The sequence below is a fragment of the Aythya fuligula genome, chromosome 2 (genome assembly GCF_009819795.1).
Source record: "Aythya fuligula isolate bAytFul2 chromosome 2, bAytFul2.pri, whole genome shotgun sequence".
Lineage (NCBI taxonomy): Eukaryota > Metazoa > Chordata > Aves > Anseriformes > Anatidae > Aythya > Aythya fuligula.
In genome coordinates this window covers 148,424,288-148,446,770 of record NC_045560.1, presented here as the reverse complement: position 1 = coordinate 148,446,770, position 22,483 = coordinate 148,424,288, and the positions used below count along the sequence as shown (strand labels likewise).

General features: G+C 38.3%; 1 protein-coding gene across 2 annotated transcripts in view; it reads left to right on the top strand.

Annotated features, from left to right (window-relative positions):
- The window catches only part of WASHC5 (WASH complex subunit 5), a 28,824-nt gene extending 9,724 nt beyond the window's left edge, over positions 1-19,100 (top strand). For both annotated transcript variants that reach the window (XM_032181778.1, XM_032181776.1), the window contains exons 8-29: positions 1,634-1,747; positions 2,848-3,019; positions 3,837-3,964; positions 4,642-4,771; positions 5,891-6,003; positions 6,460-6,626; positions 7,249-7,324; positions 8,046-8,156; positions 8,272-8,412; positions 9,889-9,969; positions 10,629-10,730; positions 11,368-11,547; positions 12,282-12,406; positions 12,735-12,897; positions 13,618-13,720; positions 13,803-13,882; positions 14,911-15,014; positions 15,931-16,060; positions 16,150-16,246; positions 16,641-16,794; positions 17,062-17,149; positions 18,685-19,100. In XM_032181778.1, coding sequence (XP_032037669.1) covers positions 1,634-1,747; positions 2,848-3,019; positions 3,837-3,964; positions 4,642-4,771; positions 5,891-6,003; positions 6,460-6,626; positions 7,249-7,324; positions 8,046-8,156; positions 8,272-8,412; positions 9,889-9,969; positions 10,629-10,730; positions 11,368-11,547; positions 12,282-12,406; positions 12,735-12,897; positions 13,618-13,720; positions 13,803-13,882; positions 14,911-15,014; positions 15,931-16,060; positions 16,150-16,246; positions 16,641-16,794; positions 17,062-17,149; positions 18,685-18,741 — 2,616 coding nt within the window. In that variant the 3' untranslated portion in view covers positions 18,742-19,100. The remainder of the gene's footprint in view (positions 1-1,633; positions 1,748-2,847; positions 3,020-3,836; positions 3,965-4,641; positions 4,772-5,890; positions 6,004-6,459; positions 6,627-7,248; positions 7,325-8,045; positions 8,157-8,271; positions 8,413-9,888; positions 9,970-10,628; positions 10,731-11,367; positions 11,548-12,281; positions 12,407-12,734; positions 12,898-13,617; positions 13,721-13,802; positions 13,883-14,910; positions 15,015-15,930; positions 16,061-16,149; positions 16,247-16,640; positions 16,795-17,061; positions 17,150-18,684) is intronic.
- The last annotated feature ends 3,383 nt before the right edge of the window (positions 19,101-22,483 follow it).

The window sequence follows — 22,483 nt, the reverse complement described above, 5'->3', positions numbered from 1 at the left end:
TTAGGCAAGCAGGCAGTTCCCAGACTGTGCTGTTGCAAGAATTTGGCTTTGTCCCCAGCTACAGGACTTTGTGTTTAACATTATTGAACTTCCTCTGGTTTTGCTGGTGAATTCTACTGATTTGTAGAGGCCTCTCTGGATGGCAGTCCTGCTCTCCAACAAATCGCCCACACACACATGTTGTTTGAAAACTAGTTTGAGGACACATTCCGTGCCATTGTCCAAATAACTTAGAATCAAAGCCTGTCACTGTGCAATTCTATAGACTGGTAAGATGCAGTGATCCAAAGGGCATTTCTGTGCATCTCAGTGCTAAGATTTAGGATCTCCAACCAGAAGCCCTAATCTGGACAAAAATGCTACTGAAGTAGGCTGGCGTGTAACAGTATAGTCTCTGGGTAGTTTATATCAAAGGGAATCAGACTTCACAAAAAAAATAGAAATTTATGTGTATCCATTGGTTTTAAATTTTATTCCTCTGTACCATTAATAGAACAGTGAAAAAAGGAGTGAAGAAACTGCAGTAGCTGCCTATTTTACTATAAGCTCATTACAACTCATCAGGTTTTTTTTCCCCCTTTTTTCCTGAAAAACTTTAAGCTTATATTAGGGATGAGAACTCAAATTTTTGAGTATGCCAGCATTTTTATTCACTTGACTTCATTGTACAGACTGTTACTTCAATACAACGCCTGTCTTGTGATCAGATATGGATGAGTTACCCGCATCATACAGAAGCGTTTCAAATCAGTCTTAGCAGTGGAACTGTAGCCTTTTAAGGAACTGACGGCAAGAAACACTGAGCTTTATCTCAGCAGTATTAGAAGGATCTTCTCATCAGCAGACCAGCATCTCATTTACCTCTTCAGGCTTCTTTTTTGACATTTTACAAAAAGGTCAGTGGTTGACAGTGACCTAGATGTGATCACTCCAGGATGGACCAATATTTTTTGCTCCAGTTAGAGCGATAGTGTGATGAAGCTGATAATGCCAAAGCTCTGTATATTCTTCATCTGTCAGTCACCCAAGACTTCCATTTTTAATCATGCATCTTACAAACACTTGCAAGCCGACCACAATTCAATTTTTAATCACATTTAAACTTGGTCTGGGGGTCTGAAAACAGTTCCTCTTTGTTCCTTGAAAATCAGTGTGGAATCTTAGCTTCCTTCTGTTTGTGTTTGCAATGGAAGACACGATACATTTCTGTTTGGCACTTTGGGCATTCTTAGAGTAGGATTAATTTAGATGTAGTTTTTGTTTTTTTTTTTTTCCCTCTGTCATAGTCAGTTCCCCAGTCAGTCTTGCTTTTGTCAGTTTTGTGCACAGGAACATGGAAATTCAGAAATGAAAAGGAAGTCATAAATTCTTGGGTAGGAGTGCGGAAGAGAGACAGAGGATCAGACACAGTGACTGAAAAAGCTGTCAGCTTGTTTTCAGAACTAAGCTTCAATTAACTAATTAACTATATTTTTTGATATCTGTATTCTTTGCTCCAGGGTAGGAAGAAATAAAACGAAATACAGTTATCTCCTATTCATACCTACAACATATCACTCCCTACTCATGTTGCTAAATGAAAAGCATGTCTTCTAAATAAAATTGTAAACACAGCTGCTTGTTTTCTGCTTAGGTTATCAGTATTTACATGGGAATCACTGTAAATCTAGCAGAAGCATGGGAGCCCTACAAAGCTGCTAAAACCGCCCTCAACTACACTCTGGATATTTCAAATGTCAAAGAGCAGGTATGTAAGACAGCATTCAGTATTTTTAGCAAGGTTTCAGGCAGTGTGGCTATCTCTAATATCTATATTTTTCTTCTCTTGTCTACAATTGTTTGAATTGTATTCTAGTACAATACTTTGGGAATATAACTTCTGTATAAAACGGAGTTAAATATACTTCAAGATCTCAAAATCTTGTACGCCCATCATTGCTTGTTTCCCTTCCTCTTGTGGAAAAAGAGGCTAGAAGATTCCCTTTTCCCTAAAAGTTCCTGGGTCACAACTTGACAAAATAGATGCTGGCGCTCAACACCATCTTGTTCAGTATGGCATATCTTAAGCTGACTATGGTGTTTGGTCTTCCATAGGTAAAAATTTTAGAAGTTATACATTCATTTTGATAACGTGGTACTCAGCCAAATAGTTGTGCATTGTGCCTCAAACAATAATCTGGAAAACCCACCTGATTTAAAAGAATGATACCTTAACGTTGCAATGTAGTTGCTGGGTTTTTATGTGAAATTATTTTTCTGTGCCTAAAAAACAGTGAATAATACTGGCCTGTTTGTAAAACCAGACAATAATTGGGGGATTTTGCTGGATTTATGATTGTTTAAATGCCTCCTTAGGGTTTGAACAAAGTGTTCAGAAAAGAACACCACGCAGAAGTGTCTGATGAGAAGAACCATGTTATACGTTGTCTTCTAAACGTAGGGAATATGAGCGGACATTTCTTGTTAGTCTTCAGGGAAAGAGTTTGCTAAGTAGAACTGGCACTTAATTCATGACAAGTATATCCCATTTTCAAGTAGTTTTTGTCTTCTTTCTTATCACCATGTTTAGGAATGATTTCTAGCAAGTATGTAAGTGAATATATAGGAAGTTCACAAGTCTGCATTTTTGAAGCATTCCTTTGTAGAGCAAAGATCCTGAAATACACTTTGCATTCATTGTCACATAGCTGCAGTTGATGATGTCGCCTACTAGAAATGATAGTGATTTTTTTATATCACTTTCCTGATCTGATACCACTTAAATTTTTAGAAGCCCCAGCTGTATTTTACATGACGCGTTCCTTTTGAGGCAAGGATTGTACTGACACAAGCATTGTGTATTCTAAGGCAAGCAGGTACGCTGCGGTCACTGAGCGGGTGCACACTCAGGTGCAGCAGTTCCTCAAAGAGGGCTGTCTAAGGGAAGAGCTGGTGCTGGACAATATTCCCAAGCTGCTGAATTGCCTACGAGACTGCAACGTGACAATTCGCTGGTTGATGCTTCACACTGCAGACACAGGTAAGACTTCGTGCCAGATTTTTATTCCAGAGTTGTCAGTCGTGCTCTACTGGTGCTTCGTCTTAGGTCCTGAAAGAAGTTCACTGTGTGCTACTGTTGAAGTCAGCAGAATTTAATTTACTGTTTTCAGTGGTTTGTTGAGCTCTTCTTTTGTTAACAGTCTCCTAAAATCTTTGGCTGAAATGTACACACATGCATTTCCTTAAATCTTGCAAACCATGTACAGGTATAAAAACAACCTTTGAGAAGTCATGATCCTGTTGAATAATATTCTGCAGAAAAAGTCTGGGAGTGTTATCTTCTTGTGCCTTATCACTTGAAGCATCATTGTGAGAATTGTATGTATCACTAAAATGAAAGCCATAGCCAGCTTTTTAATATCTCAGTGAATGTTGAATAATGTCTCTGACATGAGTTTGGATCTGCGAACTTACTTGCTTAGGCATAGCCTTGGTTGAATGCCTGTGCTGTCTTTGTGACTTCTTGGTATGTGAAATCTTCTGTTGTACCTCCACATGTTCTCTGTAACAGTCTCAGAAATGCTGATCTCTGGGCTTCTCAGACAGGAGTACTAAATTCACGCTTAGTTTGCAGAAGCTCGCAGAAGAATTTTAATGAAGCTTAAGCACCCCAGAAACCTTAATTATTCCCTCTTCTAAGGAAGGGCAGTGATACCATGTAAATGAAGAACAAGTGGGGACTGACATATCAGAACAAAATGTTTTTGCTATTAACCTATTAAAGAGTCTATTTACAAAGATTTAAATGCTTGGCCAAATTCTGTAACAGTGGAGAAATGTTGTCCTTCCATTTTCAGCTTGCGATCCGAATAATAAACGACTCCGCCAGATAAAGGATCAAATTCTAACAGACTCAAGGTACAATCCCAGGATCCTTTTCCAGCTTCTTCTGGATACAGCTCAATTTGAATTCATTTTGAAAGAGGTAACGTGCTGCTGCTTTCTTCAGTGTTTTACCCTGAACAGCAGAGCAGAGATGAAGACTTGATTTTGCCTGAATATCATGATAATCAGCAAGCTCAAATGTGTTGAAAATGCTGCACAACTTTTTATCCTCCCATACTTCCCTTTTCCAGGCTTTCTTTAAAACAAAGAAGAAAGCCCTTGTATGTTGAGGATAAGCTGCTAGGAAAACTCTTACATCTATATATAAATTTATGCCGTCTGTAAAAAACACTCCCAATTAATTCTGTGCTACTAATCTGGTAAAATACATACAAGCATGCTTAACTTCAATTATATTCTCTTTTAATTGAGTTTCTGTGTATAGGCTGAGATGACTATGCAAAGTATAACTCAAAATTAGATCAGTCTTCTAGCATCTCTAAGCTAAAAAAGTCACTGGATATTTCTATAACTGTCTAAATGCCAACAATATCTGTCGTATATATTTTTTAAATTCAGTTAATTTATATCATCATATGTACATCCCACTGGCTGTATTTCTCAATGCTTTAAATTTTGTATTTCATGTTCTGGTGAGGTCTTGAAGTTATTTAGTACTCCCTGTAAGTCAGTTCCATCTGTTTTCGGTATTTCATTTCATTTATTGTAGTTTGCCTTCTTGACAGTTTCATTTACCAAATGCTTTGTTTTCAATAGATGTTCAAACAGATGCTGTCAGAAAAACAAACAAAATGGGAGAACTATAAAAAAGAGGGATCTGAAAGGATGACTGAACTCGCTGATGTCTTCTCAGGAGTTAAACCTCTTACAAGAGTAGAGAAAAATGGTAATTAATAAAAATTAAAGTGATGGGAAAAAAATATTTTTCTTTTTTTACTTCTAAATGAATACTGAAAGAAAATTCATGAGGCTAATACTGATGATAATAAAAAAAAATTCATGTCCTTCAGCTGACACAGACATTTCTTACAGGCTGTCTTCCATATGTTCTATATGTAAGCCGTGTTTAGATTCCTAATATTTAGATGGCTATATTTTAAATTATTTTTCTCTTACTGATTTGTGTAGAGATGTTAGGTAAGGTAACAAAATGCCATTTCACTTTTCCATGTGTAACAGAGTTACAGAGTCAGTGTTACTGTGTTCTATATTCAAAGGAGTGGGAAAATCATATCTGTTAAATATGGGGTTGCTTTAAGGTCTCCTTTCATTCTTTTCCTGGTCATGAACTGCATTTGTTCTATCAGCATTTTTTTCAAAGCTTTGTTTACTTCTATTCTGCACCGAATCTTTGAGATTCTCCAATGAAATGACTTAAAAGCATGAATTTGTATTTCCAAATTTCTTGCTCTGTTTTTTGAAACCTTTTTTTTTTTTTTTTTTCCCTTAGTTGATGTAAGAATGAGAATTTTAGATCACTGTCTCATTTGATCACAAACACCACATGTCAGTGTAAGGGCAGTATTAGTGATAGCTATTGTGGAACTAAATTTAGAATGAAGACAATTTTATCACTTTCTTCCATATAAAAGCAGAATTACCTTACTGAATTCTTTCTCTCTATCATCTTGATGTCAGCAAACTTCCAGCTAAAACACAGAAATTGCAGCTGCCAACACAATTACCGTTGTAAAACCATTTATAAAACACAAATTCATAATTTAAAAGGTTTTATCTTCTTTGTATAGGTTTTATTGTGCCAATTTGTTTTGATAATTGTTTTTTTTTAATGTTCCGTGTGACACTTACCTAAGCATTTGCTCCTTTAAGAGTCTATGTCTGGAAAGGCTAGAATTGTAGAAGTAAAATGAAAACATTGTAAATAATGCCCTGTATGTATAGTGTTGAATATTTTTGTTCTTCTTATTGTCTAGCACATTCCTGGTGTCTTTATGGTTTACTGCACTTGCAAAGATTTAATAAAATTTTTCTTGTTCTTACATAGAAAATCTTCAGGCATGGTTCAGAGAAATCTCCAAGCAAATCATGTCTCTCAACTACGATGATTCCACTGCAGCAGGCAGAAAAACTGTGCAGCTCATACAGGCATTGGAAGAGGTATGGCAAAGAAATCTTGAGACAAGTGATGAATTACAAGACAAATCTTCATTTTAACTATAGGTTAAATCTGTGGATCCTCACAGTCTTGCATATACAGTCATCAGGACTTGCCTGTAGACCTCATCATTGTAAAATAAGGAATACTGTATGAAAAACCATGCCACATACAACTGATGATTAGTAAGATTTTCCAGAGAAATGAGTTCAATAGTAAACATTTTTTGTCAACATTACATACTATTTTATTAAAAATTCTGAAAATAAATTCATTTGAAGCTAGAGAGGATAATTTGGAAAGCAGAATAAAAATAGTAGGCCAGGATTTGTTAAGTGTTTTACTGTATCATAGTCCTGAAGAGAGAGATCAGTTTATTGATTTTATTAATGTTGTCGTCTTTAAAGATGAATGGACAAAAAGGGGAATTTTTTGTTTGGTTTTGTTTTTAAATACAGGTCCAAGAGTTTCACCAGCTGGAAAATAATCTGCAAGTTTGCCAGTTTCTGGCTGACACCCGCAGATTTCTTCATCAGATGATCCGAACTATCAACATTAAAGAAGAGGTCTTGATCACCATGCAGATAGTTGGTGATCTTTCTTACGCGTGGCAATTAATTGACAGGTATCCTAGCAAGAGGTCTTTCTTCTAAGTCATCGTTAGTGAAACTTTTAGGAATTAACATGAGTAAACGTTTTTTATAACACTGTTGGACTTGATAACCTTTGTAGGACACTTCCAACTGGAAGTATTCTATGAGTTGTTGAGAGTATTTTGCTCTAACCAACTTGAATAAGAATTAACAGCCATTCTTGGCATGTTGTTAGCTGCAGGCTAAGTAATACCATAACTTTTTAGTTTATACCCTGTTCCAACTAAAACAATTTTGTTAAGTTTCTATCTCTACCCTTTAGTATAGTCAAGTGTTCTCCAAGATACCAGTTCTCGTTTCAACCAAAACCAGACAAAAATGTTACAGAACTTCTTTTTCTATGGTGTGATTTTGCTAAGCTGCTACTCCGTTTGTTTGGCTGTTACTGATGCCGCCTTCTTTTGCCCCATCTCCCCCTTTATCATAGAGTTTTTTTCTAGTCAGTCTCTTCAGACCAAAATTCCCCTTTTGTAAAGTTTCACAGATCTCCTGTGCCATTTCTGGATCACGCTGCTGCTAGTTACATATGAATTAAGAGCTGACAATACGTTTCAGGGGAAAGAGCTGATTCATTTTCTTTGTTTCTTACCCCAGCTTTACATCTATTATGCAGGAAAGCATAAGAGTCAGTCCATCTATGGTAACTAAACTCAGAGCTACTTTTCTAAAGGTAAGTAAGAAAGAAAATGAAGGTACTTTAATACTTGCTAACCAGAGCATTTGTTAAATAGACCTTGAGGCTGTGAAGTCACAAGTGATTAAAATCTTTTTTTACCAATGTTTTCTATATCCAGCTATTTTAGAATTAAATTATTACATTAGCTCAAGGTTAGTTTTAAAGAAAATAAAATCCAGTTATGTATGTTTGTCTATACAACCAGTGACATTGCCACCATTAGACAAATTAGTCTCATCATTCAGGCTCTACTCATTACAGTTACTTACTGGAGAGATCATATCCAAAGGGTGAATTCTCTGCATATGTATCAGGAGAGACTGAAGGAATTACAAAAGATAGGGTGGCTATGCTCTTTTTCTGTCATGGTGAAGATTTGGCATCAGATGAAAATATTTTCTATAGAAACATGAATAGGAAGTAGCATGGAGAAGGAACGGTAAAATTACAGAAAGAAAATACCTCACATAACTGATAAGATTAGGGAAAATGAATGCAGGGAATGTAGCATTATAGACTGTTGAACTTTTCTGATATTTTAGCAAAAATGTATATATTTTACTTTTTTTATTGGCAAATCTGATGTTGTAACACTGGTGTTTAGGAAGAATGTAGTACTTCAAGGTATAGTTTAAGAGCCTGAGGAAGAAAATTTAGGCATTTAATTTATATTAGGAAAGCAAAGGTGAAGTTAAAATGTTAACTTTGTTTCTAGCTTGCTTCTGCTCTTGACCTGCCACTTCTTCGTATCAATCAAGCCAACAGTCCTGATCTTCTCAGTGTATCACAGTATTATTCTGGCGAGTTGGTTTCCTATGTAAGAAAGGTAGGCATTTGAAGAGACATAATTGCCTCATTCCATAATTACCTTTCCTCAGTTGACGATTTTTTTATTTGGAGAATGTTCTGACTGTGTTTGTCTCATCTCTCTTTTTACAAAGGTTCTACAGATAATTCCAGAAAGCATGTTTACTTCTCTTCTCAAAATTATAAAGCTTCAGACTCACGATATTATTGAAGTGCCTACTCGCCTTGATAAGGATAAGCTACGAGATTATGCTCAGCTCGGACCACGATACGAGGTGCAGTTAAAATAGGGAATTCTTAAAAAGCGTGTCTTAAGGGTAGCCGCCTTCAGCCTAAGTTTAAATAGGTTCAGCTCCACAGAGTTAGCACTTTAACAGTGAAGGTGGGCTTGTTGACTGAGTAAAAATTAAAACTGACTCCTGTTACAATGAGAATACCTTAGTTTTCCTGAAGATAGATAAGTACCTCCTCTTTTGTTTGTAAAAGTCCAACTTTTGATCATGCAGAAAAGGAGAGGAAAAGTAAATATATTTGTAAATGAGTATAGAGATTTTGGATTTATTTATATGGTGGTGGAAGTGACACTAAAAACCCAAGTCTGAAATTAAGCCATCATATTTGGAATGCTTGTTCTGGAAGAAAGAGAAAGTTGAAGACTGAATAAACCAGCAGGGTTAAGCCTTTTGTTGTCTTCAAATGTGAAGGGAGGATGGGGACACGTTGATTTGATCAGGTGAAGAAGCTGGTATTGCTTGTTGAAATTTCTGTCTGTGTGAAGTTTCTGACTTCTGCACTGTTACCGGTTTGGAAGAGTGAGTAAACATAAAAAAATATTTGGTTTTATATTTCACAGAAGATTGAGGAGCAAAAAAAATGAGTAAACCTGTAATTTTTTCCCCTCAAATAAACTTTTTCCCCTAAATATTTTAGTTCCCCAAATACCAGTAAGGATGCCATCTTTTTTTTCACCAGTTTTTGCGAAAGTGTTATGAGTTTTAAACAACCAGGTTGAGATCTCTAACGAAGCTGACATTCAAACCTGAATACTAGCTTAGGCTTTCCCATTAAACTTTGTAAGGATAGCTTATTTGGGAGTGAGTGGGGGGCAAGGATAGAAGAGGAGGCAGTATTCAGTAACATTCCTTTAATTTTGAGGAAGGAGAAGGGTGACTTCTTACTTGTGATTTCTGTGGAACTGTAAGTCTGAACTGTGTTGTTTCTATTCTCTATAGTAAACGTCTTAAAGGCAAAAGACTGGCTTGTCTGAACTCTGAGCAAAAGGATTCCTACCTAATAATTTAATACTAAGTGAATGTGCTTCTGTATTTTGTCAGTGGAAAGGGTGAAGTGGTCTCTTTGCTGGCAGCGGGCTTTGTTGCAGAATAACTACTTCAAGCCGTGCCCCTTGCCTGCTCAAAGCTACTAATGTGCTTACTAATGTGTACATAGTTTTATCTATGATGTTTTGTATTCATGTGATATAGCCAGCCCGGTCTTTTCTCTCATCTTTATAAAGCTGCTGGGAAATACTATTCTTTCCTGCTGGTAACATATCTGTATCGATCTAATCAGAAGATAGATTATTAGTGTACTATATAAGTAAGCTTAGAACAAGATGTGAAATTGAAAGTACATCAGTGCATTATTCTGCGACAGGAAACTACCACTGGAGAAGATGTTTATCTTTCTAGCTTGATTATCTGAATCTGTTGAATCACTTGAATAAATTGTATCCTCTTTTTCTATTAAAGGTTGCCAAGCTAACCCACGCAATTTCAATTTTCACTGAAGGTATCCTCATGATGAAAACTACTTTAGTTGGTATCATCAAGGTAACGTTCCATTATTTCAGTAGTCATTTGGTGGCAATTAGCACTTAAGCACAGCTATTTCAGCACAATAAGCAAGACCCAGAAGACAAAAAGACAAGAAAAAAATGAGCTTGCAGACTAGTTTTCAAACAGAGATGCCTGATATGGCATCTAGGTATGAACTGTGTTATTTAAGGTCATTAAGAACCCACAGTTCTCATTGTGCATAGGTTCCTCAACCTTAATTGACACATTTTTTTTCCTATTAGAAAAATGACTGCAAGCGTTTCTGAAGAGCTGTTTCTTCCACTGGCAAAGGCTGCTCTACCTACATTAAGATTCCTATTTCAGGACTTCGGAAGCAAGCATTCTTGAAGCAATATATACTTCTTAATGTATTCTGGCTTTTTATAGTTGTACAACATTCTTAATGGATCGTTATCAAAGCTTGAATATGGGAACAGACCTTTGCCATTCAACTTAAAGGAATGATTTATTATCTAGTAGAAGTATATAAATATTAATCTTCTGGACAAGTAACTGGTGGGAGAGTGGATGTGTTAGCATTGCTTTCCTATCAGAAAATAAGTATTTAACGTACTTCTTGGTAAACCTGAAATCTTTTCATATTTTTGATACACTTCCAATTTTCAGGAAAAAAAAATATTTCTTCTACTTAGGTGGACCCAAAACAGTTACTAGAAGATGGAATAAGGAAGGAGCTAGTAAAACGGGTAGCTCTTGCTCTTCACAAGGGACTCATCTTTAATCCTAGAGCCAAGGTGTGTAACAGCTTGATTTGTTTTGATTTTTTTATGTATCTCAGTTTTGCTGACGCTTCTTTTATTGTACTACTTTCTAGAAAATAATACTTAATTTTCTGTACAGGTTTCCTTTGTGTAAAATACATTTTCTTAAAGGTTATTCTCAATCTTATTTGATGTTGCAATGAGTTTATAAACTGGTAAGAGTGCACAGAATTCAAAAACCTATTTGTATTCTGTTCCAAGTGTCCTGTGAATGCTGAGTTCACAGTTGTCTTTGTGATGATTCATGGCAACACGTGATAATCTATACAAGTCAGGTTAAAAAGAAAAAGAAAAAGTAGAATAAGGATTACGACTCTTTGTTTTATTTCTGTCCAGATTGTTAAGCCTCTGTCCCAGATCAATCAATAGTATTATTGAAGCCTAGAAAAAAAATTAGAAACAGGAAGAAAAAAATATTTTACAAGAAGAATCACTTAAGATATTAAACAACCTGTAATGCATCTCCCAGTGTTTTTTTTCAGTTCTGTAAGGAATATAGTGAAATCCTGGAGAGATTGTTGTGTAAAAAGGCATTTAGAAGCCTATACATTTAGCTTGTATTCTGCCTGCTCACAGTTCTGTTTTTCTTTTTCTTTCTTCCCCTCTGTAGCCAAGCGAACTGATGCCTAAATTGAAAGATATGGCAGCAACAATGGATGGATTCCATCGATCATTTGAATATATCCAGGATTATGTCAACATATATGGTTTAAAAATTTGGCAAGAGGAAGTGTCTCGTATTATCAACTACAATGTGGAACAAGAGTGCAATAACTTCTTAAGAACAAAGGTGCTGGTCAAAACCAAAAATGAACAAAAAAGATGATAAATGCTTTTATGTTGGGACGTTCATGCTTGTGAGTGATGGAACATGTAATGAATCATGCACGGTCCATAGAGTTGTGTCTTCAACTAAATCTGGCCTCAGCTCTGAAAAACATCTGGCCTCAGCTTTTTCTGAACGATTTCAGCATCCCCCCTGCATTGGTTGTACATAAGAGCAAAGAACCCCAACCAGAATATTTTAGTGTCTTTTGCCAGTGAGCAATATCCTTCTTCTCTTTCTCAAAGAAAATAGAAAATAACTAATGAATCCCAGTAGTCTTCTCTATATCTATGGTTAGCTATCTGTGTGCAGGCTTAGGAAGACTGCAGTAGTTACCAGCTCTTTTGTGATATTTCCCAAGCAGTGGAAGGAATACATTTACATTTGGGAAACAAAATGGTAGACAGTTTTCCTGCAGAAAGGACCAGATGGAATTCTGAGCAGGAGTGGAGGTAGTTCTCTCAACCTCCACACTTAGGTTTTCCTTGCCTTTGTCCTAAGACCTGTTCTCTGCTTTTTTATGGTTTTTCTTTTGTTGTTTTTGGTTGGTTGGTTGGTTGGTTTTAGTACCCTGCATTGTATAATTACTATATTGTTTTACACTATACTCCTTTAACTTAAACAAAATCAATAGAATTCATAGGGCAGATTAAAAATGTGCAATGTTAACGCTGCAAAAACTCAAACTTATTTTTCAGATTCAAGACTGGCAAAGCATATACCAATCTACTCATATTCCTATACCAAAATTCACCCCTGTAGATGAGTCTGTAACATTTATTGGTCGGCTCTGTAGAGAAATCCTGAGGATCACAGACCCAAAGTAAGTACTGTACATCACAAGCCATATTACTAGCTCCATGCATTGAATTGGACCACTACCACTATATGCAAATGAACTATATAATAGCTTTCCTTCAACTGCCATATCATCATCTTTATCTAAAACCAAACTTACCCAATCTGCCCTGTATATTTTAAATGTTAGCTTAGAAAATTCCAACTTGAGTATACAAAGCAAAACTGTGCATGAGCCCTTGCAGAGAGACTTTCTAATGTCTTCCAGAACAAGATGACTCATTACTCTTATCACAAAAACCGTCTGCAGCTTATTCTGAAATACGTTATTTCTCTGTTTAATTTTTCCTTAGAATCACGTGTTATATTGACCAAATGAACACCTGGTATGATATCAAAACTCATCAGGAAGTAACCAATAGTCGCCTCTTTTCAGAGATCCAAGACACTTTAGGTACCTTTGGTCTCAACGGTTTAGACAGGCTGTTATGTTTCATGATTGTAAAGGAGCTGCAGGTAAACTTTTGAACTTCAGTTTCTCAAGATCATGTTGCTTTTATTGCTTGGTAACTTTTCTAGTGAAATAAAAATCCAATTAACTTTTGAAATGGCAAATTCAAATCAAAAGCATTTGAAAAATGTGCTTTCAAACCCAAAGGTAAAATCTGAGTTGAAGATATAATTATTGGGTTTGTTGCTCTTGAGTAAATTGAGCTAGGCAGTGGTTATGTGTTAGACGATACCTCTCAGAGGTATACAACTTCAGGTCAGCTTTTGTTTTTTATGTCTAGATATCAATGAAAAATTGGATTGTTTGAGTCTACTGTGATATGAATAAAGTGTCGATTCTATGCAATGATGCCTTTCCATAATACCTAGGAGTGCAAGCAAGGTGTTTTGTTTTTTCTTTGAAAAATCTAGTCTGGGTAAAGATTTAAAATAAAAATTAAAAAAAATGATGAAGACAGTTTTTCCTTGCGAATTGAATACATTATTGGCTACAGTGGGTATGTGTATTGAGGAGGTGAATCTGCTAATTGTCCTAGCACAGATTAGTGTAAGTCAGAAAAGCAAAACGGTTAACTACATATTTGTCAACTCTTAATTTCTGGAAATAGTCTTTCCTTGCTTCTTCTGTAGCAACAAAGGACTGCTGTTGAAAATTTGGCTGTTGTACTACCAAGATTAAGCATAGCATACGTGTGTGAGGATTTTACTTTTCTTTCTTTTATTTAGAATTTCCTCAGCATGTTTCAGAAAAATATATTACGAGACAGGACAGTACAGGATACCTTAAAAGCACTTATGAATGCTGTCAGTCCTCTCAAAGGAATTATAGGTAAGTGCTGGTTGGGATGGAAGAAAGCTGTTGTCTTAGTACATTTGCATTTATTTATGCCTCACCCTTCTTCTTTTCTCAGCAAACTCAAACAAGGTTTATTCTGCAGCAATTGCAAAAACTCAGAAGATCTGGACAGCATATTTGGACTCCATAATGAAGGTAGGCTCATGTTATTCAGTGATATAAGGAATCTGTTCTAAGCACTTTGGTTATATACTTCAGTCTGCTTATTTTACAGTGTTGTGTAATGTTAACATAGAATTCTGTAACATTGCAAATGAAGCAGGACTGGATTTTTGAGAGCTCCTGAGCTTCAACTATGTGCACAGCTTAAACTCCACAAGGTGCTTAGCACTGGAGTCCATATGTAAAATCCAGTAATTCACTAAAACTGAGTACAGCATTAGAGTTCTGATCTGGGAAGACTGAGGCAGTGCTCAATACCAGGAGCTCTGACACACCTGACAGTGCCATGTGGACTCTTGTGTTCCTAAGGCTAAAGTTTTGAATAGTGCCATGTCCTGAGCTTGCCTCCTTCACACAGAGGGTGGTCTGACATGCCAGAAACTTAAACTGTGCCATTAACACGTCTGTTTGCCTTGCATTTGTAATGATGCTTTGCAGCCATTTTAGAGGGCCCTGAGAATATTTGCTTATGCTATTGAAGAGAAGAGGAAGGGGCAGGCAAAGAAGGAGAAGAAAGTTGACAGGAATAAGCCTCTCCATGATCCCCTGTTGTCATTTAATCCCTGCCATTGCTGACCCTAAGGTCTAGGGAGAGGTGGGGAAAAGAATCTTCACTTCCCAGTGAAAAACAAGCAAGTAACTGGGTTTTTGTTTCTGGTACCTTTTCAGTGCCCTCTTCACACTGTCTGTATTTGCTGTCATGAACTGCATAAAAATCTTGAGCAATGTGACTGTGCCCCCCCTTTTGCGCAGGTGGGGTCTGTCAGTTCTGAATTTGGGCAGTCTGAATCAGTGCTCTCTTACAGAAATGAGAGAGTAGCTCCAACCACTGTGTATGTCCCTACTTTGGGCAGCCCTGCAAAGGCTGTTAGTTGTAATTAGGGCTTTATATAATCTATTTAAATATTAATTACTGTTGCTTTAAGTTTTTCCTTAATTTGTCTTTCTTCTTCCCCCATTGCATTCAGTGTAACACCACTTTTGTTTGTTTGCACAAACAGGTTGGTCAGATGCAGATTTTAAGACGGCAGATTACCAATGAGTTAAATTATTCCTGCAGGTTTGACTCCAAGCATTTGGCTGCTGCACTGGAAAATCTCAATAAGTAAGAAGTAAAATGTGCTAAAGAGCTGTGTGTGTTACTGTGATGTGGTTATTCAGGTTGTTGTCAGATAAACGATCTGTGAAATCTATATTATGGCAAAATATGGAGTCTGCTTGGGTTTCAGTTCTTGTTGATGGTTATTTGAATTTGAACCCAACAAAAACTGGTTAAAAATAAATAGAATAGAATTGTAGAATCATCCTAGAATGGCTTGGGTCAGAAGGGACCTTAAAGCTCACACAGTTCACGATAGCAGAGTAGAGGGGGTGAATCACCTCCCTCGACCTGCTGGCCATGCTTCTTTTGATGCACCTCGGATACAGTTGGCTTTCTGGGCTGCAGGCACACATTGCTGGCTCACATTGAATTTCTCATCCACCAACGTCCCCAAGTCCTTCTCCTCTGGGCTGCTCTCGATCTATTCCCCACCCAGCCTGTATTCATGCTTGAGATTGCCCCAACTCAGATGCAGGACCTTGCACTTGTCCTTGTTGAACTTCAAGGTTCAGTTGGGCCCGCTTCTTGAGCTTGTCAAGGTCCTTCTGGATAGCATCCAGTCCCTTCAGCATGTCGACCACACACCAGAGTCATTGTAGTAACTCTGCTAGTATAAATAACTCGGCTACTAATTGTATGAACATATTAGTGGACAGCACAGGTTTTCAACTGCATTTGCTTTTACTTAGCCTTGAATTCATATTTGGATGAGAAATAAAAACAATGAAAGCTTATTTTGAAGCAAAAATTATCTTTGTAAGAAGACATTTCACAAAATGTTGTTCACTCTTGCTAGTGATCATTTACAGGTTTTGAGTGCAAGAAGCTTTTATATTAATACGGAAAGTGGCATCACATTAGCTTTACTTGTGGATAGTTCAAATAAGTATTTAATGGAAATAATTTATGTCCCTTTTAGAGCAATACTGGCTGATATAGAAGCACATTATCAGAATCCATCTCTGCCTTACCCTAAAGAAGACAACACTCTTCTGTATGAAATCACAGCTTATCTGGAGGCAGCTGGCATTCACAATCCTTTAAATAAGGTCAGGCTTACATTTAAGTGCTTGATATAGTTTGCTTTTTTGCTTTCACAGATGTGGAAAAACTGTGCTCTTTTTTTTTCTCCCCTCAGATCTACATCACAACAAAACGTCTGCCATATTTTCCCACTGTCAACTTCCTATTCCTGATTTCACAGTTTCCAAAACTTCAGTACAACAAAAATTTAGGTATTGTATAAGTTGCTTATTGTTTGTGTAAATCTGATGAAAAGCTATGTGAAATCATTTGCATTGAAGACATTCGTTTTTTTTGACTTGAGTCCACCATGTTCAGACAGGTTTGTTTTAATATTAAGGCAAAATAAAATGGGATAGGAAACAGAATCCAAGTTTCTCCCTTTCTCATTCCATCCTATGCCGTAGTTAATATTATTAAGCCATTTGCTGTGGAAGAAATACAGTTGCTACATTGTTTTTTGTTTCCTACTTGTGGGCAAGCAGAATGGGAGGCACAGCAGAAAACCTCATGAAAATATATATATTTGTCCCTGCCACAAACATATATTGTTTTATAAACATGTGTTGTTTTTGTCTGTTTTTTTTTTTCCTTTTTCCTTTGCAGGAGTGGTGTGCAAACGGCCAGCTGATCAAATTGACTGGCTTCCTCTAGTGCTGGGCCTCCTTACCTTGTTGAAACAGTTTCACTCAAGATACACAGAACAATTTCTGACTCTCATTGGTCAGTTTATTCGTTCAACGATGGAGCAGTGCACAAGGTATCCACATGTCACTTTCTACTTACCTGCAGAGGGTTTCAGTATTTTTACTACTGCTTTTTCAGTGTGTTCTTTTAGTAAAGTATATTTGACGTAATAATAATATTATTTGACTTAAGTGCAAGATTAAAATGTTTGTCTCCTTGTAATTGAACCACACGGTAATTCGTGGAATGAGCATTTTTGAAGAATGGGATTTTCATGTAATGTTATGCAAATAACTGACCAGCTAGTAAGACTGTGGTCTTCATGATTGCTTAATATTAGCCAGAAGATACCAGAAATGCCTGCTGATGTAGTGGCTGCCCTCATGTTCCTGGAAGACTACATTCGCTACACAAAATTACCAAGAAAGGTAAGAAAGAATTCCATGTCTTCTGTAGAAAGCACTGGGAGTGCTGGCCCCTCTGGACTTAAATATATCTCTAGATCCTAAGACAGTGTCTGAAAGAGAATTTAAAATAACGAGACATTTCTTTACGTGACATTAACTGTTGTGGAAGCCAGTGATATAACACTTTCCTATATTAGCTTGAATTTGTCTGGATTATTTTCAGACTATTTAACTGCTACTCACTGTAAATTCTTTTCTCCCGTTGTTCCTTACAGTTATGTTCTTAAATGCAAAAAAAAAAAAAAAAGCACAAAACAAACAACTGTAATCAGGTCTTCTAGATAATTAGTGCTGTTTCTGTTTCGAGAGAGATGTGTACACATTCTTTTCTGTTTGGAGTCCTCCCCAGAGGAGTTAAATCTTGGTTTATGCTGCAGCTGCATACCAGCAGTTTGATCACGTGTGCCTACTCAAGAATGTGGCATCACCTGTAAATGAATATGCAAAATAATGGGCTTGCGAAGTATGTCCAAAAAGCAGTATTTGCCCTTTTCAGATGATCTGTAAAAGGTCACCAAACTGAAATGTGGATGAAAAATCTGTTACCTGATAGAAAATGGTCAAAACAGATTCTCATACTCTGTACAACTTACAGCTTGTGTTACTTGTATACTTTGTGTAACTATTTTCATATTAATCTCAGTGTCATTGGAAAGAATATTTTTCTAGAAAATGCAGAAAGAATAGAAAATACAAGAAGGATTTCGGTTTTGTGTGCAAGAGTAGCCTGTTTCCATTTAATCTTTGTGTCTGTTGCTGGGGGCCTTTTGGGAAAGGGAGTAATACAACAAAAGTTCTGAGAAGTCACAGAATTAAACAATAACAAGCTTATCAGTATTCTAAATCCAGGGCTAAATGCTATTTAGGAAGTTTAAATCTCCAGTCCTTGATTTCCTTTCCTTCCCTTCTTCCCAAAGCAGCAGGGCTTCCTAGGCAGCTTCTGTATTTCACGTGCAAAGGAAGTTCTGGAAGACTGTGCTTGTAGAGACTTTCTTTTAGGATTAAATGTGACTTAACTCCTTTTGAAGATAATATTTATACATGGTATTAAAAATAAGTCATAATCCTCTTTGCTATTGTCTGTGCCTCAGTTAAGAAAAGATGATTCATGAGTGAGCTATTTTATATTTCTTAGATAATACTTAGGACTAAAAGAGATTTTTCCAGCTTCACCCTTGTTCTAGCAGGAAGTCCCCATGTCGGTCTTTCAGCTGATGTGTCTGGTACTTGTGCCAGCTTCCACTTCAGCCTGGTGCTATGTGAAGAAACAGCGGAGAGGGTGTCAGTGTTCTTCCAGTCTCGCACAGTAGCTCTGGTCCCAACAACTTTTTCCAGCCCTGAGCTAGCTTCACATGTCTGATACCGTGTTCCTGCCTTGTTCAGGTCGATAGTATTGCATGCTTGATTAATAGATTAGATATTCTGTATTAATTGGTGAGCAGAGCATACAGATTAATAATGAAGAAAATATCTGACCGACTTCCTTTTTACTCTAGGTTGTTGAAGCACATGTGCCTAGCTTCATTTTTGATGAGTTCAGAACTGTTCTGTGAAAATGGACAAAGACCAAGGCTCTTCCCCAAGTCCGAAACAAGGAATTGAGGATGGGCCAAGCTTTTCAGAACTGTATCTTTTCTGTGCTTTGAGGCAATACCTGCAACTGTCACTACAAAACATAACCATCAGCACAAGTCTATATCATTAACACTTGTTTAAATCTTGGCATGAAATGCAAACCATATCTCATCCAAACTGTGTACATTTTGTACTGCACATTATAAATGCTGTATGTAATTGTTTACGTATAAATCATTTAGTTTTTTGTTCTGAATAACTATTTGTGGAAGTTGGATTTTTGTATCACAAACGAGCAATGAAACTGGAAATAAAGGTATCAGATTCTTTGCCAGGACTCCTGAATCCCAAGTGTTGGGTTTCGTGTCCAAAGGACTGTTAGTGAGAAAAAGAGAAAAGATGTTTGGTGTCTGTCTCTGTGCTACAAAAAATAATTTTCCGTTTTGTGCTGTACTATTTAAAGGCACAAAAATTTCTTTCCATGCAACTGTAGCATGACTAAGGGTAGAAGCAAGTTCGTGTAACTCTCAGTGCTGGTGTGGAAACTCTTGCACCCAGCGTAACTTCCTGCATAACTTCCTCACTGGGGGCTGCTGTGGGAAAGCCAAGGGGAGGTGTTACCCTGCCAGGGGACAGCTTGGTCATTATCAGGCTGAGTCTTGACTTTTTTCTTTTTTTTTTTTTCTGAAGCACTTCAAATGCAACAGCAGAAGGAAAGGCAGCAGAAGGATGTTTCTGACACTAATGCAGACAGGAATGCCTAGGGAAGAGATAGATGGCAAACGAACTCACAGTTTGTGGAGTCTGTGTGAGAAAGCAAGCATAGAGGAGAAAGGGCAAAGCCCCAGGTCCTATCTGTGTCACCCCCTGCCTCCAGTGAGGATGCATCCTGTTCAGCTGCTCCTGCATACCCTGGCTTTTCTTCCTGGAAACAACGGGTTGTCTTGTCCACCTCCACCAAGACAGGTGAAGGGGGCTGTCCAGGGCAGCTGCCACCCACACCTTCCACTTGTTCTGCATTGGATTTGGTACAATAAATAACGGGTTATGGCCCTCCTGGCTACCAGGGCAGGAATAACCTTAGTTCATGAAGCATCCATCCTGTCACCCCCAGCATAGACAGATGAATGCTAAATGAATTAATGAGGGGCAAGAAGATCATGAAGTTCTTGTAATTTTGCGCTGTTTCTCAGATCAAGCATGGACTATGAGAGTGCCTGAACATACCACAGAGCACGATCTGTCTGCACAAAATATTTTTTATGCCACTGGGGGGAAATCTTGCGCTGGCACCTGATCAGCTCAGACCTGGAGCTCATGGCAGGGAAAAAAACGTGGCTGCAACCCTTGTGGTGACCTCCCCTCCGTGCCTAAAGCCTTAAAACACCACCGGCTGGCTGGGGGGGCATGGTGCTGCCTCAGGGGTACCCACACAGCCCCACACAGGATTGTCTCAGCACCTGGAGGAGCGCTGCCTGTCCCCGGGGTGTCACCTGCCCCCTTACACCGGTGGCACCCTGCTAAGAGCCTGCAGGCAGGATGGCAGGGAGGCACTGAGCAGTGCTGTGGACAGCATGTAAGAACATGCTTGGGAAATTCATACAAGGATAAAAACAATACGAGGATATAAAACAATTCAGGCATCATCAAATTCCTGATGGAGTATGGCTGAATCTGCTATCAGATCAACCCCCCCCCCAAAAAAAAAAAAACAAACATGATTTATAACTGAGCCCCAAAAAAGGTCGATGTACAGTGTTGTGTAGGATTGCTGGGGTAGTGGTGCTGGTTTATCCTGTCCAGCACAGAGTTTAGGGTCCCTGTGTAAAGCAGTGAGAAAAAGGAACCAGTCAGTATGGGGGAAAGATGAAATGAGCTTTTGAACAAGCCAGGCTTGCCATCATTCTTGTGCTGGGTCTCAAGCAGCCTCACAAACCTTTTCAGCTGCATGTCCTAGGTTCAGGAGAAGATGTGGCTTGTTGGAGCCTGAGGCAGAACGATGAAGGGAAGGAAGCTGCGCCCCCCGCCTGGGCTCCTGACACCTACCCACTGATGCGCTGCCCCCTGACAAGGAAGCCCTCACAAAAAGACCCACAGAAATGCGAGCACCTGGCAGCAGGGTGCAGCTGGGGCCGGATGGTTTTGTGCAGTGCCAGCAAGCCAAGGACAGGTAACGCTGTGCTCATACTCAGCTCGCTCCGGTGTGTTCACACTTCTCTTTGCTGAACCCCATAAAGTTACTGTTGGCCCATTTCTCCAGCCTGTCCCGGTCCCTATGGATGGTAGCAAAACCTTCTAGGTTTATCCACCGCTTCTCCCATCTTTATATCACCTGCAAACCTGCTGAGGGTGCAGCCCGCACCATTATCCTGCTCGTTAATGAAGAGGTCAGACAGTATTGGTGCCAGCACCAACCCCAGGGGTCGATGGAGCCGGTGCTGCTGATCTCCTACCCCTGTTGCAGGCAGTTCAGCCGGCTGGTTAAGTGAGGTTTTCCCCTCATAAATCCACGCTGAATACTCCCAGTCACCTTCTTGTCCTTCACGTGTTTGGAAATGATTTCTGGGATGATTTGCTCCAGCATCTCCCCAGGTATCAAGGCGAGACCGGCCCTCCTGTAGCTTCCCAAATCATCCTTCATGCTGTTCCTGAAGACAGGAGCAGTGTGTGCTGCCATCCAGGATCACCACAATCTTTCCAAGAGACTTGAGAGGGGCGTTGCACTGCCATCAGGTGGCTCCCCCAGCACCCACGGGTGCATCTCACCAGCTCCTATGGCTCCAGGTACACCCTTCTTGGTTAAATATTCCCCAAACTGGTCCTCTGAGGCACGGAGTACGAACCTTTGGAGTTCAGTGCTGCAGGGGGATGCTGGTTTGCCTACTTCCAAAAGGAGGTTCACAGTGAGAGAGAGAAAGGAGGTTCACAGTGATAGTAAAATTGCAGGTAAAAATAAATAAATAAATAAATAAATAAGATATGTGGTGAAATGGAGGAAGAGTCAGAGGAGGAATGACCTCCATCAGAAAGCAAAAAGGCCAAGAGTAACAAAGGAAGGAAACAAGTTGGTATCAAAAAAAATAAAAAGATTAAAAAAAAAAATCCCTATTTATATTTTTAAGCAGTTCCTTTAGAAAACCCTACATTTTCCCCAAACAAAAGAAAATATCCTGTCCCCACCACGGAATTAGTTTCCTAAAGTTGGTTTTACATAAGCTAACATCTGGAGAACACACTATAATATCAGTGTCTTTGTTATTAATGCTTAGTTTTAACATTTGTGGCTCTCTAAACAAAAATCTGCAAGATGAATACTTTAAATAATCAGATATGTAAATCCAGGAGACATCAAGTGGTTATATCCATAGTTTTTAATCCTTCTATAAGCTAAATAAATAGAAATCTGCAGAAAACAAGGCTTCCAGCTCTCACATTCTGTAATTTTTAGAAAGGAACAACAAATAATATATTAATAAAGACCAGATTATACAAACAAAATAACAACAAACCGTGTCCTCCACCTTCAAATCCTCCATCTATAAATCTTTGTAATGCAAAAAATAAGTACCGAGCATGAAGGAAAATTGAAATTTCCCTGCATTTACAAAACCTGCACAGTAATAGGGCGTTTGAAATGCCTTCCCAAGGAGAGCAGGAAACCCTAACCTGAGTCTCCGTAGGGACTCCCTAGCACTAAAAAAGCACGTCCCAGTGCAGGGC